The sequence below is a fragment of the Phoenix dactylifera genome, chromosome 1, assembly GCF_051530095.1.
Source record: "Phoenix dactylifera cultivar Ajwa chromosome 1, Ajwa_hap1_PhDact_Kaust_v1.1, whole genome shotgun sequence".
Classification (NCBI taxonomy): domain Eukaryota; kingdom Viridiplantae; phylum Streptophyta; class Magnoliopsida; order Arecales; family Arecaceae; genus Phoenix; species Phoenix dactylifera.
In genome coordinates, this window is record NC_143190.1 from 7,132,865 (window position 1) to 7,147,534 (window position 14,670).

Below are 14,670 nucleotides of genomic sequence, written 5' to 3' on the forward strand. Positions count from 1 at the left end.
ATCTTGGGAAGTGAAATTTAGGCTGATCAAACTAGATTGGGTTAAACCCTAAAAGATATGACCTGCAATTTGAGGTGAATTGTTCATAATGGAAATTCTAAGTTGGGATAGGTAACTAAGATTTTAACAACCAAGCATGGTTGGGTCGGTTCGCGTTTTTGGATTAATCTAGTTCAAGTTGCATGCTAGCATGAAGCAAGAAGAGATTATAAAGATGGTGGTAGCTACTAATTGCCGGGTCAAGCAATGGTGCTTGCAATAGCATTGAAAGGGCGACGAAGAAGAGATGAGAACAAGGAGATATGGTTATCGAATACTGCTATTTCCATTGATTTATATAGATTTAGGCTATCTATATAGCTTGGAATTAATTCAGGGCCTTAAATTACACATTTTATTTTGATTGAAAGACTAGTCTATGTTGCTTCACATTTAGTCTATGTTATTTTGTTGAAGAAAACAAAAAAAAGAGGAGGAGAACAGACTGAATGAGCCTTTTCTTGGTTCGATCTTCCTTTCCAAACTTATTTTTATTAGTGTTAGATATGAATAGCACAAGTAAAGGAAATGAGGATAATTATGATCGCATGCAAGGAAGCATCCATAGCTATAAAGGAAATGTACATACATGCATCATTTCAACATGAAGAGGGGTTTGATACAAGTTCACATACTCAAGCAGAATAGTTGAGAATAAGGTATGAGTGTTTATAGTTGCATTTAGTGTACATTACTGCATGGCAATCAAAATACAGGGAACCGCAAAAAAAGAAAAAAAAAAAAAAGTGTGTTTGTACCTTCTTCTAAGGAGAGGGAAAAACATGAAACCATGGTCATGGTCATGGTCATGGTCATGAGTCATGACCAAACAGGGTAACAAAGCCCAATCCAAGGCACATCTTACGGAGTCATCGTCATAGTTAATTTCCCGGCAAACAACTCCCCCAAAGATTGAAACCCCCGGTCCGAAAAAAATCGTGCATCACTTGCACGTAACTCGACGTAAAATATCAGCCGTCCGATCTTCCAATATCCACCTGCAAGCAAAGACAAGCCCCGCTCTCTGGTGTTGCCAGGTACTCCCCCAGTTCAAAGCCAGTCTTCCGCCTCAAGGAGAACTCAGAGGGTTTCGAGGGTTTTCATTCCGCCATGTCTTCCCCCGACCAAGCTCCCGCCTTGGAGCCCCCTGAGAAGGAGGAGAAAAGCCTAGCGGCGGATCCGGTCGTCCCCGAGGCTGAGAAAACCCCAGCTTCGGAAGAGCAGGGGAATGGCCCGAGTGTCGACGGCAAAGGCGATTCTTCGAGCGGCGGAGCAGCTGGGTCTTCCGGCCCTGAAGAGCAGAGTGCCGAGAAAGCTCTAGCTCTCGCGGATGAGTTCTTCGAGGAGGGGTCGAAGGCAATAGAGGCCGGGGATTTCGTGGATGCCGTGGATTGCCTTAGCCGCGCCCTAGAAATTAGGTTAGGTTTTTTTTCCTTTTTAGTTATTTATTATTGGATTTATTTTTGCGGCATTCCTTTTGGTTTCTTACCGTAAAGAGTTCTATGCTCTCGCCCTTTAAGTGCGATTCCATTTTTATTTAGTTTGTTTTCTCTAAATATTATTTATTATTATTGATATTTTTGTCGAGGGACTGATGATCATAATTTTGATGCGAAATGTTTTCTAAAGCTGCAATGAAGTTCTTATCGGACCAAATTGACGGGGTAAAGTTTGTATTTTGAATCTGTTCTTTAAAGATTCAAATAATTATGAAAGTTTTATTATTTTATATTTTTTTAAATATCAATGTAAGAAGGGTCACCAATTTGTTGGCGTCTGTCTTTTTCCGGTTAAGTTTGCTATGCGTTTTCCCTTGATGATGTTGAGGTGGTTAGAAAAGCCAAAACTTATAGGATCCGATTAGGTGTTTGTGTTTGGTTGGAGTCAGTTTGTGAGTAAAAATGGGAAGATATATGGTTTGCTGTTTCTTTGTCTGGTTCTGCTTTGAACTGGTTCACAAAAGGGGCGAAGCTTGCTGTTAGAAGGGCGAATTTACCTACAATTAGCACGATTAAACCATCATTATATCCTTCATTATTGTGCAATACTCTAGCCGCAGGTGCATCATGTATATTTTTCAATTGTTTTTGTGATCAATGTTCTTTTAAAGCTTGCTTCTTTGTTGCTTTGGACTAACTCAACTGCATTATGTATTTCTGGATATTGTCTTGTTGTTTGGCTGACTCTTGGTTCAGTAATTGTGGCCTTCGAGCTTTAATTTGTATTCACCAATGCATGCTGGAGTTTCAAATGAGTCGACCCATCCTATCATTTCCTAGGTTGAGCTGGAATCCTCTTGGTTGGATTAAGCCTTCATTCCTTGTAATAGGATTCTCTCTCTGTCTCTCATGCATGCACCCCCCTCGCCTCTTGCCGTGTATATGGATGTGTAGATGTATTGTACGTATGCATGTGTGTTTATTTTATCAACTTGCTTGAGTGTGCATAGGGTGAGTTTGTATTTCTCGATGTTTGTGTATACAACATATGCACTTATATATGTTTGTACATTTTGATTTCTTGTAGATTGCTTGAGTGTCTACATGTGAGTGAGTTGGTGTGCGTGCATGAGTGCGTGCGCATGCCTGTATCTTTTAGCTTGCTTCAGTATATGCATATGGGTGGGTGTCTACATGTATTTATTGTGTTTTGTGCATTTTTTCTTTTAGCTTGCTTGAGTGTGCTTATGAGCGCATGTCATGTATGTGCACATGCATATATATATAAATGCAAACCTAGACAGCTTCGTATGATTTACTATAATTTGTTTATAAATACACATATGATCGTTGTGCTTGTGTGCGTGCTTGGACATGTATATATATTTGTACAGGTACATCCTTTGCAAATGACTGCCTACTATAGTCAGTGTCTAGCACAAAACTCAGTGTTCTGCTTTGAACTGATTCACAAAAGGGGTGAAGCTTGATGTTAGAAGGGTGAATTTGCCTCCAGTTAGCATGCTTAAACCATCATTATGTCCTTCATTATTGTGCAATACTCTTGCCGCAGGTGCATCATGTATATTTTTCAATTTTCCTTGCGATCAATGTTCTTTTAAAGCTTGCTTCTTTGTTGCTTTGGACTAACTCAACTGCATTTTGTATTTCTGGATATTGTCTTGTTGATTGGCTGACTCTTGGTTTAGTAATTGTAGCCTTCAAGCCAAGGTCCGCCGTACCGGTACCGGTCGGCGTACCGGTGGCCGGCCCGGTCCGGTACGGTACCGGCCCGGTCCGGTACGGTTTCAAAAATCACAGTGCGCGACGCTGTGGTTCTTAAAAAAAAAATCGTACCGATGCGAACCGGCCGGTACGGGCCCGTACCGGCCGGTTCGGATAAAAAATCGGGAAATACCGATTTTTTTGTCGTTCCGGTACCGGTCTAGGACCGGACCGGTACAGCATTTCATGCTTCAAGCTTTAATTAGTATTCACCAATGCATGCTGGAGTTTCAAATGAGTCGGCCCATCCGATCATTTCCTAGGTTGAGCTGGAATCCTCTTGGTTGGATTAAGCCTTCATTCCTTGTAACAGGATTCTCTCTCTCTCACTCATGCATGCACCCCCCCTATCTTCTTGCTGTGTATATGGATGTGTAGATGTATTGTATGTATGCATGTGTGTTTATTTTATCAACTTGCTTGAGTGTGCATAGGGTGGGTTTTGTATTTCTAGATGTTTGTGTATACAACATATGCCCTTATATATGTTTGTACATTTTACTTTTTTTTAGATTGCTTGAGTGTGTCTACATGTGAGCGAGTTGGTGTGTGTGCATGTGCGTGCACATGCCTGTATCTTTTAGCTTGCTTCAGTATGCATATGGGTGGGTGTCTGCATGTATTTATGTGTTTTGTGCGTTTTTTCTTTTAGCTTTCTTGAGTGTGCTTATGAGTGCATGTCTACATGCGTGTCATGTATATGCACATGCATATATATGTTTGTATAGTTTGTTTATAAATACACATATAAGCATTGTGCTTGTGTGCGTGCCTAGACATGTATATATATTTGTACAGGTACATCCTTTGCAATTGACTGCCTACTATAGTCGGTGTCTAGCACAAAAATCGTTATGCAATATCTCAAGGCAAAGATCAAAATTATATCCTATGGATGCTGCTTTATCTTTATCTTCCAAACTTTTTAGAGGTGCATGTTACTGAAAATTTGACTTAGAATGTACTATTATCATACACTGGTTGCGATGTACAATGTTTCTAATGTGTACATATCATTTATGCCTCTACATCTGAACGTGCTTGTGTGCATGTGCATATGCGTTATAAATTACTTTCTGATGATCATTATCATTGTCTTGTTCTAAAGCTATTCAGCTTTCCACGATCATTTGCTCTACAAGATGCCTCTTGTATCTTTGCCGCAGAAAAAATAGAGAAGTAATATAAACCATGCTGCAGATTAATGCTTATCATCATCAGGAGAAGTTAACACACATATTCTATTATTCAGGGTTGCGCATTATGGAGAACTTGCTCAGGAATGTGCTAGTGCTTATTATAAATATGGCTGTGCACTATTATACAAGGCTCAAGAGGAAGCTGATCCATTGGGTAATGTTCCTAAGAGCTCTCCCACAAACCTGCAGAAGGATAGAACCACTAGTGGTGCAGAAAATAGTGGAAGCTCAAAGGCTTCTGCTTGTGATGATAAAGAAGACATTCCATGTGGTAATAATGAGGAATCTGGAGAAGGTATGCATCTCTATGTAAGCCATGTCATTGTTATTATTCTGGGGTTGAAAAGGTTATGTGCTTTTAATCAGTTCAGATAAGTCAATATGATGAACGCAACTGATCAAAACCAGTAGAGTATCTAAGTCATGCATGTTGATTAGTTTATCTGTCTCAGAAAAGTAAATTTATTGTAAATGCTATCACTGAGGTCTCATAATAGTAAATTCATCATAAATATTGTCAGATAAGTGAAATATTCTTTATTCAAAAATGCTTTTGTTAGAATTGAAGTTTTCATATGGTCTCCAATGAAGGGAATCAACTTGCCTATTCTAATCAGGGAGAACAAATCACTGAAAATAGGATGATTCTGATTGTGGACGTTTGGTCCAATCAGTTGTCTCATTTTTGACTTGGAGATTGAATCTATCACACCAGATCTTTGGTTCTTATCCAATTTCAGCTTGATTAACTCTGGAACTTGCTAAGTGCTTGTTTCCCTAGATCTTGGTTTCACTCTTTTCACTTGATGCACTGATTCTCTTCCTGGGTTGATACCAACTTACCCACCCATTTTGTAGTTGCCTTGGTTTGGAAAAGGATAGACCTGCATCATTAAAACTCAAAGGTTGATTACACCTTGCTTGGTCCTTTCTTCCCATTTGTGGCAACTGCAAATAGGGGTAAGAAAGAAAAGCTAAGCTAGCTGTAATATTTCACTTAAACAAATAGGAGACTGATTCATCTTTTAACACATTTGCATCCTTATACATTTGTTTTAACATCTTTGTTGATTCATGTTCAACATTTTTCATTAAGATACATTTGAAAAACTATTTGTTGCTTAACATTATGGAAGTGCATCTACTGATTATACATATGCCATTTTGATACATGTATAGTGTGTGCATGCTTAAAATATATGCATAATAGTTACAGGTGGATGCAAACATATATAAGTTTACATGTAGACTCTCTAGAAATAGAGATACACAAATGCATCCGTGGACCGCATCTATGTTACGTGAATCCTTTAATTTACACCAAAATACCTACACCTAACACTTTTTTTTTTGCTTAAGATGGGCGTTTCATATAGTATGAGCACGAATACACCCAACAAAATCAGAAAACAGCAAATCTTGGAGTGCTCTAGGCAACTTTTCCTCTCTGGCCCACAAAGTGCCTCCCTGATTCGCAGCCCCGTTAGCCTCCCTGAACACATGTCTTGCCTGAAAGGCCACTCTATTGCTCATCATAGCCCAAATATTCCGAAGCAAGGGAAGTCCCCCTCCACCGCCGCTCAGGCCACCCTTGATCCAACTGATCATGGTGGCTGAGTCCCTCTCCAAGATCACTGAGCTAGCTTGTAGCACACGCCAAGCATGGCTCAGACCGGCCCAAGCTGCCGTAACTCTTCCCTACACCTAACACTTAGCAATGTGTATTGGTATGATACTTAGGTTGGACCCACGAGAAAAATATTATAATGTTAGATGGATCCTATACAAAGACATTTATGCTCATCACCAAAACTTGTACCGCACATATGCCACAAGGTTTTAAATGTTATGGGATGGGGTCATTCTGAATTTTTCATAGAACGAGAGCCTTTGCCCTCATATCTTATCCCGCACTTGGGACGAAGGATGTCCTAGGATGCGTCGATCAGGATATCTTGACACCGGCATCCAGCGGGTCGTCCCATGGGATTTGAAACCATGTAACATGCCATGTGTTGATACATATTATATGGGCATGCATAGATTATAAACACTAGTATTCTGCACTTGCCGTGCACATGTTTTGCAAAAAAGGAGAGGATGGCATAGAGTAGTATTAGGGGGAAGTTGTATATGGTTTGGAGACTGTCACACTTTCCACTTCATGCGGAGGCTTCACTTTTGAAGTCCAGCTTTAGCATGCCCCAACTCAGGCTCTCTTATTATAATAGACATAAAATTTACAGACTCATCAACATAAACAATCCAACTATAAGTTTTGTGGAAACCTGCTTACAACTACTTGTTTTTCTTTTAGAAGGTCTAACGACATGAATTAAAATTTTTAGCTAGGGATATTTCATTAAATGATAACTTGCAGTTAAGCCTTAATATGCTGAGATGTGGTTGATTGCAAATACTGTATTTGTCTAGAGAATGTGGAGACATTGGTCATCTTTCCTCTCAATATGCTTTGGTGAGAATTTTTTGGCCTAGTATGTGTCGTGTTAATCTTCATCACTCTACATTTTTGTATATAAGCAGTATACATGCAATAAGCACCTATCATTGGTTTTACTTGTAGATACATGTGTAAATTTGGTTTTTCGGTTGTTTGACTTGAAGGAATATTGGGATTTTTGTGAGTGAGTCCTAGGAAAACAAGAGGATTGGCAAAGAAATGGTCTAGGTCCTAACTGCTTTCTCTTAGGAAAGGTGGCTATGTTAGTAACTGCACTTGTGTTTGTCATCTTGTTTTGCTGGGGAATTTCTATGCAATCCTCCAACTGTTTGATTTTATTCTTAAATTGATCACACATCTGTCCCAATCTCTTGATCCCAGCCCATGTTCATGTATCTTTGCATTGCCATTCTGATCCATTTATCTGGTCTAATGATTGTGTTACAAATTTTTTCCTTCAAGTTTGATGGTGTTTGAAAAGTTGTTACATTAGAACTCCACCTCATCAGCCTCGTTGCTGTCATATTTAAGGTGTTTTTGTTTTCTATGTGTTTTACAATAGAACCACCAAGGGTGGCAATTGCTTGTGGTTTGGTGGGTCTGGTCTTTAGCAGCAGGAAACTTCTACTTAGGGTGTCATGTCTCTAAGTTTTTGGAGTGGTCAACCTCCCTCTACGTGTGTTGCACCCTGATCAGCTCTTGCATTTATTCATCTTTTAGATAACTAAGGTCTTCCTTGACTATTAATTTTCGCTCAGCCTATAATGAACTTGATCACTTATAAAGGTATGGATGCATTCCAATTTTTTTTCTGTTTTTTTTTCACTATCTAAATGAGATTCTGGATTGGGATTTAATCCTAATTTTTCTACCTGGAAAAACAGGAGATTGACCAACTCCAAAAATTCATCTAAATAAATCAATGCAATGTTAATTTTTAAATGAGATACTATTTTCGGTTTTTAGTGAAATATATAAGTTTCCGAAAAAAAGAGAGACTTATATGTTCTTATACCACCATAACATTTTAAAGCCCCTATATCTTGGTTAAAATATGTATTTTTGGCGCACTTGGGTCCCTCAAAATTGTGATAATTCAAGAAAGAAGTACTACTTTGAAGTGATGTTCATGAGAAGTTGCTGCTGTAGAATTGTATGGAAAATGCTGGTAAAAATGTTTTATTTAAAGGTGATTAAAACAAGAAAAAAGAAGGTAAAAGGTGTTGACTGTATATTAGGTTATCATTGACTTGGTTATGACCTAACTTTACATCGAGTAGAACTTAGAGGCTTGAAACTCAAATGTCTAAACTTCACCCGCATCATTCATATAACCAAATTCATCCAATTTTGAAGTTTATGATCAAATAATAAAAAGGCCACCTGAACTTTGCATCGACAATCATCGGACCACAATTTCAGGCCCTAATAATGTGGTATAAATTAACCTGATTTTAGTGCCAAACACTTTGCAAGGTGCATCTCGTGGATGCATGCAGTGATCATGTATAGTTAGGCTCAAATAGGAGCTTCTGCTTTCCAGTTACAATCCTTGTAAATTGTGGGGGTATTTGAATTTGGGTTTTAGATGTATTTGAATGCTGAATATAATCAAGTTAATTTATAAAACAATCCTAGTTAAATTCTTTTGAAATAATCATAGACTTATCCCAACATTATCCTAAGTGCGCTTATAGCAAGACTCAGAAATACATGGAGGTAACTTAAAAAACTTATAGCACATCTTCACATTCGGGTGTGCAAAAAACTGACCACACTGCGAGCCCGAACTGAATTGATCACTTGGGTTCGGTTTAAACTGGTTTTTTCTATAGCCAGTTTGGTTACGGTTTGAAAAATTTCCAAACTGAAGAAGTTGGTTCAGTTTCGGTTTAAATTTTTGGAAAACCAATCCAAACTGAAAAATCAACATATGTATGTTGTCCCTTTAGCAGTTTACCCCTAACCCTAATCCCTTTTCATGGTTGTCCTCCCCACTCGAACAATTGCCGATTGACCCTACTCTTATTATCTTTGCCTCTCCGCACGACCATTGCCACTAGAGCCTCCTCATCCCACCGGGCTGCTACAACTCTTTTTCTATCACCGACGTCATCTTGCCACATCTCTTTTTCTCCTCACCACTGCAACCACTGTACTCCACTCGAACGATCACTGATTGCCCCTTCTCTTGCCATCTCTTCTTCTCCTCACGACCATAGCCACTAGTGCCCCTTCATCCCACCAGGCCGCCACAACTTTTCTTCTATCATAAGCCTCATCTCGCTGCACCTCTTCTTCTCCTCACCACTGCAACCATGGGAGGCCCCTCATCCCGAGAATCCAAAGATGACAAGTCAATGATGTCATGGCCCTACAGTTGGAGCAGCTATGATGGATAGGAGAGACGTCTGTCTCGTGCCTTATAGGATGTCTCATCTCTTTCAAGCCCCACTATTCTCTCATGAAGCTCGCTGGTAGGAATCTCCTCATTAGGTCCTCATCACTTTCTTTCCTCTTTATTTTTTTAATCCTTTCTTCTCTTTCTTATTGATTGCTTTATTTCCTATCCTAATGCATTTCTTTTGATCCTTGGAATGGTAAGTATGAGGAAAAGAAGTTTATAAGTTAGATGTCTACAAAGAACTGGAAAGCATCCAAAACCTTTCTCAGGTCTATCCCGACTGTAAGTCTCTTTTCTATGGGATTCGTAGATTTTTTAGATGTTTTTTTCAGATAAAATCTCCAAGAAAACTACTACGAACTGGCAATGCCTCGATCTTCTCAGCCTGATACAATGAACTTAAATTTGGATCTCCTCAACTCGATAAACCAGACCAAAACCGAACCAATATCTTTGGTTCAATTTATTCAGTTTTTATAAACCGTCGTTTTAGTTCCGGTTTTGGTTTTAGGAAAGTGGTCTAAATCGGTCTGTTTTCAATTTTATCCCTAAACTGACCCAACCTGACTGATACCCACCCTATCTTTACATGACTATTTCCTTTTTCATTGTCAAGCATTTTAGAAAGGTTTTATGTTTTGCTCAAAACTGTATTGAAAATGCTTGAGCTTTGTCAGTTTTGATTTGGTATTTTTGACCTAAAGCTGGCTTATAGAAGGCTAAAATTCTAACCCTTTTTTTTGAAAAATTGTGTGGCTGTGTTTCTTTTTCACCAGATGGGGTTGGCAGGGTGGGTTGAGCTTGCTCTTGGGTAATAAATTGTCTTTTGCAAGCACTTTTTGCAAAAAGAACTCAATACTTTACTAGCTTTGAGTAGAGTTGGAAGCTAGAAGTGCTGGATCCTGCATATCTTTCATACATTTTTTTCTGCATTAATGCTTTAGACTTGCACACACTTGGCAAGATATTGTAGATCCTGCATACGCATGATAAGGAATCTCAATTTAGTCAAAATTTACAAATTAAAGTATACTTTTATGATGAAAAATGCTATTTCAATTTGAATGCTTATATTTGGTGTATAAGATTCTTACAAAATAATGCATCATTGTTATAGATAGGTATGTGGTCTGTTTTTCTAAATGATGATTTTTCTTAAATCTTTGTCTTTTATTTTTTTAATAAAATTCTAACAATTTTATTCTCTAAAACATTATGTGATACATATGCGTTTATGTGCATGAATAATGTTTTTATATATGCATATGTATGTCTCTCTGTGCGTGCATATATACTTCTAATTCCTACCTGTTTTATTTTTTTATGTTCTGAATTTTCTCTAATGTTCTTCTTCTTGTTAACGGATACTCAGCTGAAAATGTTGATACAGAATCTCTTTGGCCCAACCAAAATTAAAATTGATTAAAGTTTCTGAATTAAGTTTTCAAACAATGTATTTTGAATTATATGCAAAAAATGAGTTGCATTAATCTAAGGTTCATTGTACCTGTGCATATTGTCCCATACTAGGCCTAATACCATATTTGTACCAAACTAAGAGTCGGTATGAGGGCATACCGACACTTTATTAGAATGGTACTAATAGGGGGTCTAGTCCTGAGATTGCGAACCTTGTATTAATTAGTTATGCGTGTTCATGTCGAAGCCATGACTGAGTTATGCGTTTTAATCACTATCTTAATCATCTAGTTTTGTATGTGACTCCATGGTTTAACCTCCATCAGACACAACTCTTTGCTTATTTGACCAATTTGATAGTTATTCATGCCTGCTAGTCCCATTATTAAGTCCTTCAGCTGATCTGATTTTTTGAATGATCCAAGGCTTCGTGGTGTATGTTCTTGGATTAACCTTTATCATCAAAATTATTATTTGGATGTATGCTTTAAAAGAGCACTGACAAGGGAAATAAGCTCGTCATCATATAGGATGAGTGACCTAGTCTGGACTCATGGAAAATAAGAAGTAGAACATCAAGGTGATAAATGATTGATAAGGTGATAAATGATCGATAAAGCTTAGTCAATATAGTTGGCATTGTTAAATTTGTTCCGTGTGTAAATAGTATTTGACCCTTTCAGCCAACTACCTACATTTTCTGTGTTTTCCCAGTTATAAATATTTCTCTTTCAATCTTGTGAAGGACATCGACCCCTCAAAAGATGGAAAACAATGATATTGCTGCATTATCCTTTAACACACACAATTAATGAAAATTGTCTAGGAAGGCAGCTAGCTGTTTGATCATCAAGGGGCTGTCTGGTGGAAATCTTGAATAAATGAGAAGCTCATTTCTCTTTCTATCTCGATTTTTTGGTATGCATGGTATGGTTGAAAATTAGGTTTCATTATCATCACTATGGGTGTGAAATGAAATGGGAACTGAAATTTAGTCAGAGCGATGTACTTTTCTTTTGGTCTCAAATCTCAACTGATATTCTTTTTTTTTTTTTGAGATTTATATTTCTAATTTTAATTGGTTGAATCATTAAATAAGGTCAAGCCAAAGGATCACATGATCTGATGCTTCTCATGGAGCTATAGAATTCCAATCACTATTTCTATAAGGTGCTTTTGCTACCTGGGAAAAATTCACTATTATTCATGTTGCAATTATTTGTATGTCCTGACAAGCCACACATAAGTTCTTTTTTGAAAACTTTGTTATCTCCCCTTCTATTCATATATAATCTATCTATATAAATTGAAGTTAAGAGTGGGTAGTATGTATTTTCCCTTTCACAGCATGTTGGTGGCTTGACGATACACCACACATAAGTTCTTTTTTGAAAACTTTGTTATCTCCCCTTCTATTCATATATAATCTATCTATATAAATTGAAGTTAAGAGTGGGTAGTATGTATTTTCCCTTTCACAGCATGTTGGTGGCTTGACGATACAGTTATAATCTCTGTAGTTTTATAGCGCACAGTTATTATCACGGTTTCTCATATCTTGTTCCCCTGAAAGAAGGTAGCGACAAGGATCAGGAAGATGTTAATGAGGGAACTGAAGGAGATGGTGAGGATCTGGCAGAAGCAGATGAAGAAGACTCTGATTTAGATCTGGCATGGAAAATGCTAGATGTTGCTAGAGCAATTGTTGAGAAGCGCCCAGAAGACTCATTGGAGAAAGTAAATATCTTGGCTGCTCTGGGGGAGGTCTCATTGGAAAGAGGTTAGCTTTTGATCATGCATAGTTGCATTTGTCAGAGATATATTGAACTTTAACTATTTTTCTGAAAATTGCAGAGGATATTGAGACTTCCCTTAGTGACTATCAGAAAGCTCTATCCATAATGGAATGTCTGGTTGAGTCAGATAATCGACGAATTGTTGAATTGTATCCTTATCAAGTAGATCATGTGGCTTAATGCTTGTGACCATCCTAGTAGCAAGATCATTTTCTGGAATGAGATGTTAAAATTTTTAATTTCTGTTTGAATACTTTTAATTCTTTTTAGCTCACTTAACTGGAGTATAGAAATTTTAGGATATGTTTGGTGTTGGAGCTTGGGTCAAAAATTGAAGAGGCTATTCCCTATTGTGAAAAGGCTATTTCCTTGTGCAAATCCCGCTTACAAAGACTCAAGGAAAATGCAGTGAAGACTATAGATTCTGCAGCAACCAGTGGAGACCCTATGTCGGACACTGATAAAAGTGGTAATCGTTCCAGTGAAACCAGTTCTGGATTGTCTAATTTGGAGGAAGAGATAGATTTTCTTGGTGGCATCTCAACTGAGCTTGAAAAGAAGGTATCTTGAATTGTTCAGGTTAAAGTATTTAGCATTTTACGAAGTATATTTGTTATTAAGTAAATAGCACAAATCTTGATATGAACTATCTTACTGAGACTAGGGCATATTCAGTTATGTTGTGTGATTTGTTTGTATATGTTCTGTACCTCTGTTTTCCTTTTTGGGTACATTTAATATATGAATCAGAGCTCTTGAGTACCTGTCTTCTTGGTAACTTTCTTACAACAGGTTAACTGTAGATGGGGTATATCTTTGGCAATGAAAGTAATCAAGTTTTTCCCTTTTGGGATGCAGCTTGAAGACCTGCAGCAAATCAAATCAAATCCAAGATCTGTTGTGTCTGAAGTTATGAAAATGTTTGCTTCCAAATCAACATCCGGCGAGAACAACCTGCCAGAGAGTGTAGCCAGATCTTTATCTTCGAGTTCATCACGGATGGGCATTATCAGTGGTGCTGGTGGTTTCGATTCGCCGACGATTTCTACTGCTGCAACGAATGGAGGTGTAACACACCTGGGCGTTATAGGGAGAGGCGTAAAGCGGGCTACTGTAAGTTCAGTCGTTGTAGAGCCATCACCGAAGAAGCTTTTGTTGGACTCATCTACAGAGAAAGCTGATAGCAGCACTTCAGAGGTTGTCAATTCCATGGCCCAGGATTCTGAAACTTCTTCAAAATAATGCTCATACACTTCTCCCATTTTTTGGCTTTCACTGTATGACTTGATATTGTGGAATTGTTCTACTTTCGGTCACTTGGATTGCTCTGAACTTGTGTCGTTCCAATAGGAAAGTTTATGATGCTGCTACTTTGTTAGTCTGCTATGTGCCGAATGCATGTGTGTGGTTTCTTATTTAAGAGCTTGCTTTTCTTGCTTCTTGTGCGTGACTGTATGGTCACAGTCACTATCATTTTATCCACAGGTCTGATGCATTAATTTGCCATTAAAACAGGAAATAGAATTAATCTTAATGATGGGTGGGGGGTTGCAATGCACTCCGAGAACTCCTCCGCCACTAGCTTGAAGGGAAGTGAGACGAAAGAGCAATGATCAAATAAAATGTTTTTTGCTTGTATTTTTTGCATAACGTTTGACCACGCCTATGAGCAATCACTTCAATTGGCTGGTTAGATTGTTCTTCCATGGCGACATGCTGATCAAACAAAAGCTTGATTCGAAGAAGAGAGCAACTGCTCAAGCAATGGCATGATGTTATGGTGGAAGAATGGAGGCTGCAAACGGCTAGAAGTGAGGCTGAAAGGAACTGCATGTTATTTAGAAGCTCTTGGTATTGCTGCTCGGTAGAGTTTTGATCATAGTTAATACAATTCTGGTCTTTAGCAATGAAACCGGTCTTGTAGGGAGAAACATGTCGATGTGATTTGACGTTTCTATTGCAAGTGTAAGATGTCAACCTCCTGTGAGCCAAGGTCTTCTATCTGCTTCCTATTTGAAATTTTGGTTGAGTAGATTAATGAAATAAGACCATACTTTTTGTTATCCTCTGTATGCTTAGTCAAAAGGCTTTTTTGAGAACTATGGCGTAGCCAAAAGGTTTTAATTAA

At 38.1% G+C, this 14,670-nt stretch overlaps 1 protein-coding gene across 4 annotated transcripts; it reads left to right on the plus strand.

The window, feature by feature from the left end:
* Positions 1–910: 910 nt before the first annotated feature.
* LOC103709173 (Tetratricopeptide repeat (TPR)-like superfamily protein) lies at positions 911–13,912 on the plus strand. Of its 4 annotated transcripts, none has more exons than XM_089929910.1 (6): positions 911–1,457; positions 4,516–4,757; positions 12,320–12,526; positions 12,601–12,691; positions 12,833–13,103; positions 13,401–13,912. In XM_089929910.1, the coding sequence occupies exons 1-6, from the start codon at positions 1,150–1,152 to the stop codon at positions 13,782–13,784; spliced, it is 1,503 nt and encodes a 500-aa protein (XP_089786036.1). In that variant the 5' UTR covers positions 911–1,149; the 3' UTR covers positions 13,785–13,912. The 4 variants fall into 4 exon arrangements, with proteins under 4 accessions (XP_089786036.1, XP_088575522.1, XP_089786039.1 ...); XM_088719396.2 differs by having other exon boundaries at positions 1,037–1,457; positions 12,323–12,526; XM_089929913.1 differs by having other exon boundaries at positions 1,046–1,457; positions 13,335–13,912.
* Positions 13,913–14,670: the final 758 nt, after the last annotated feature.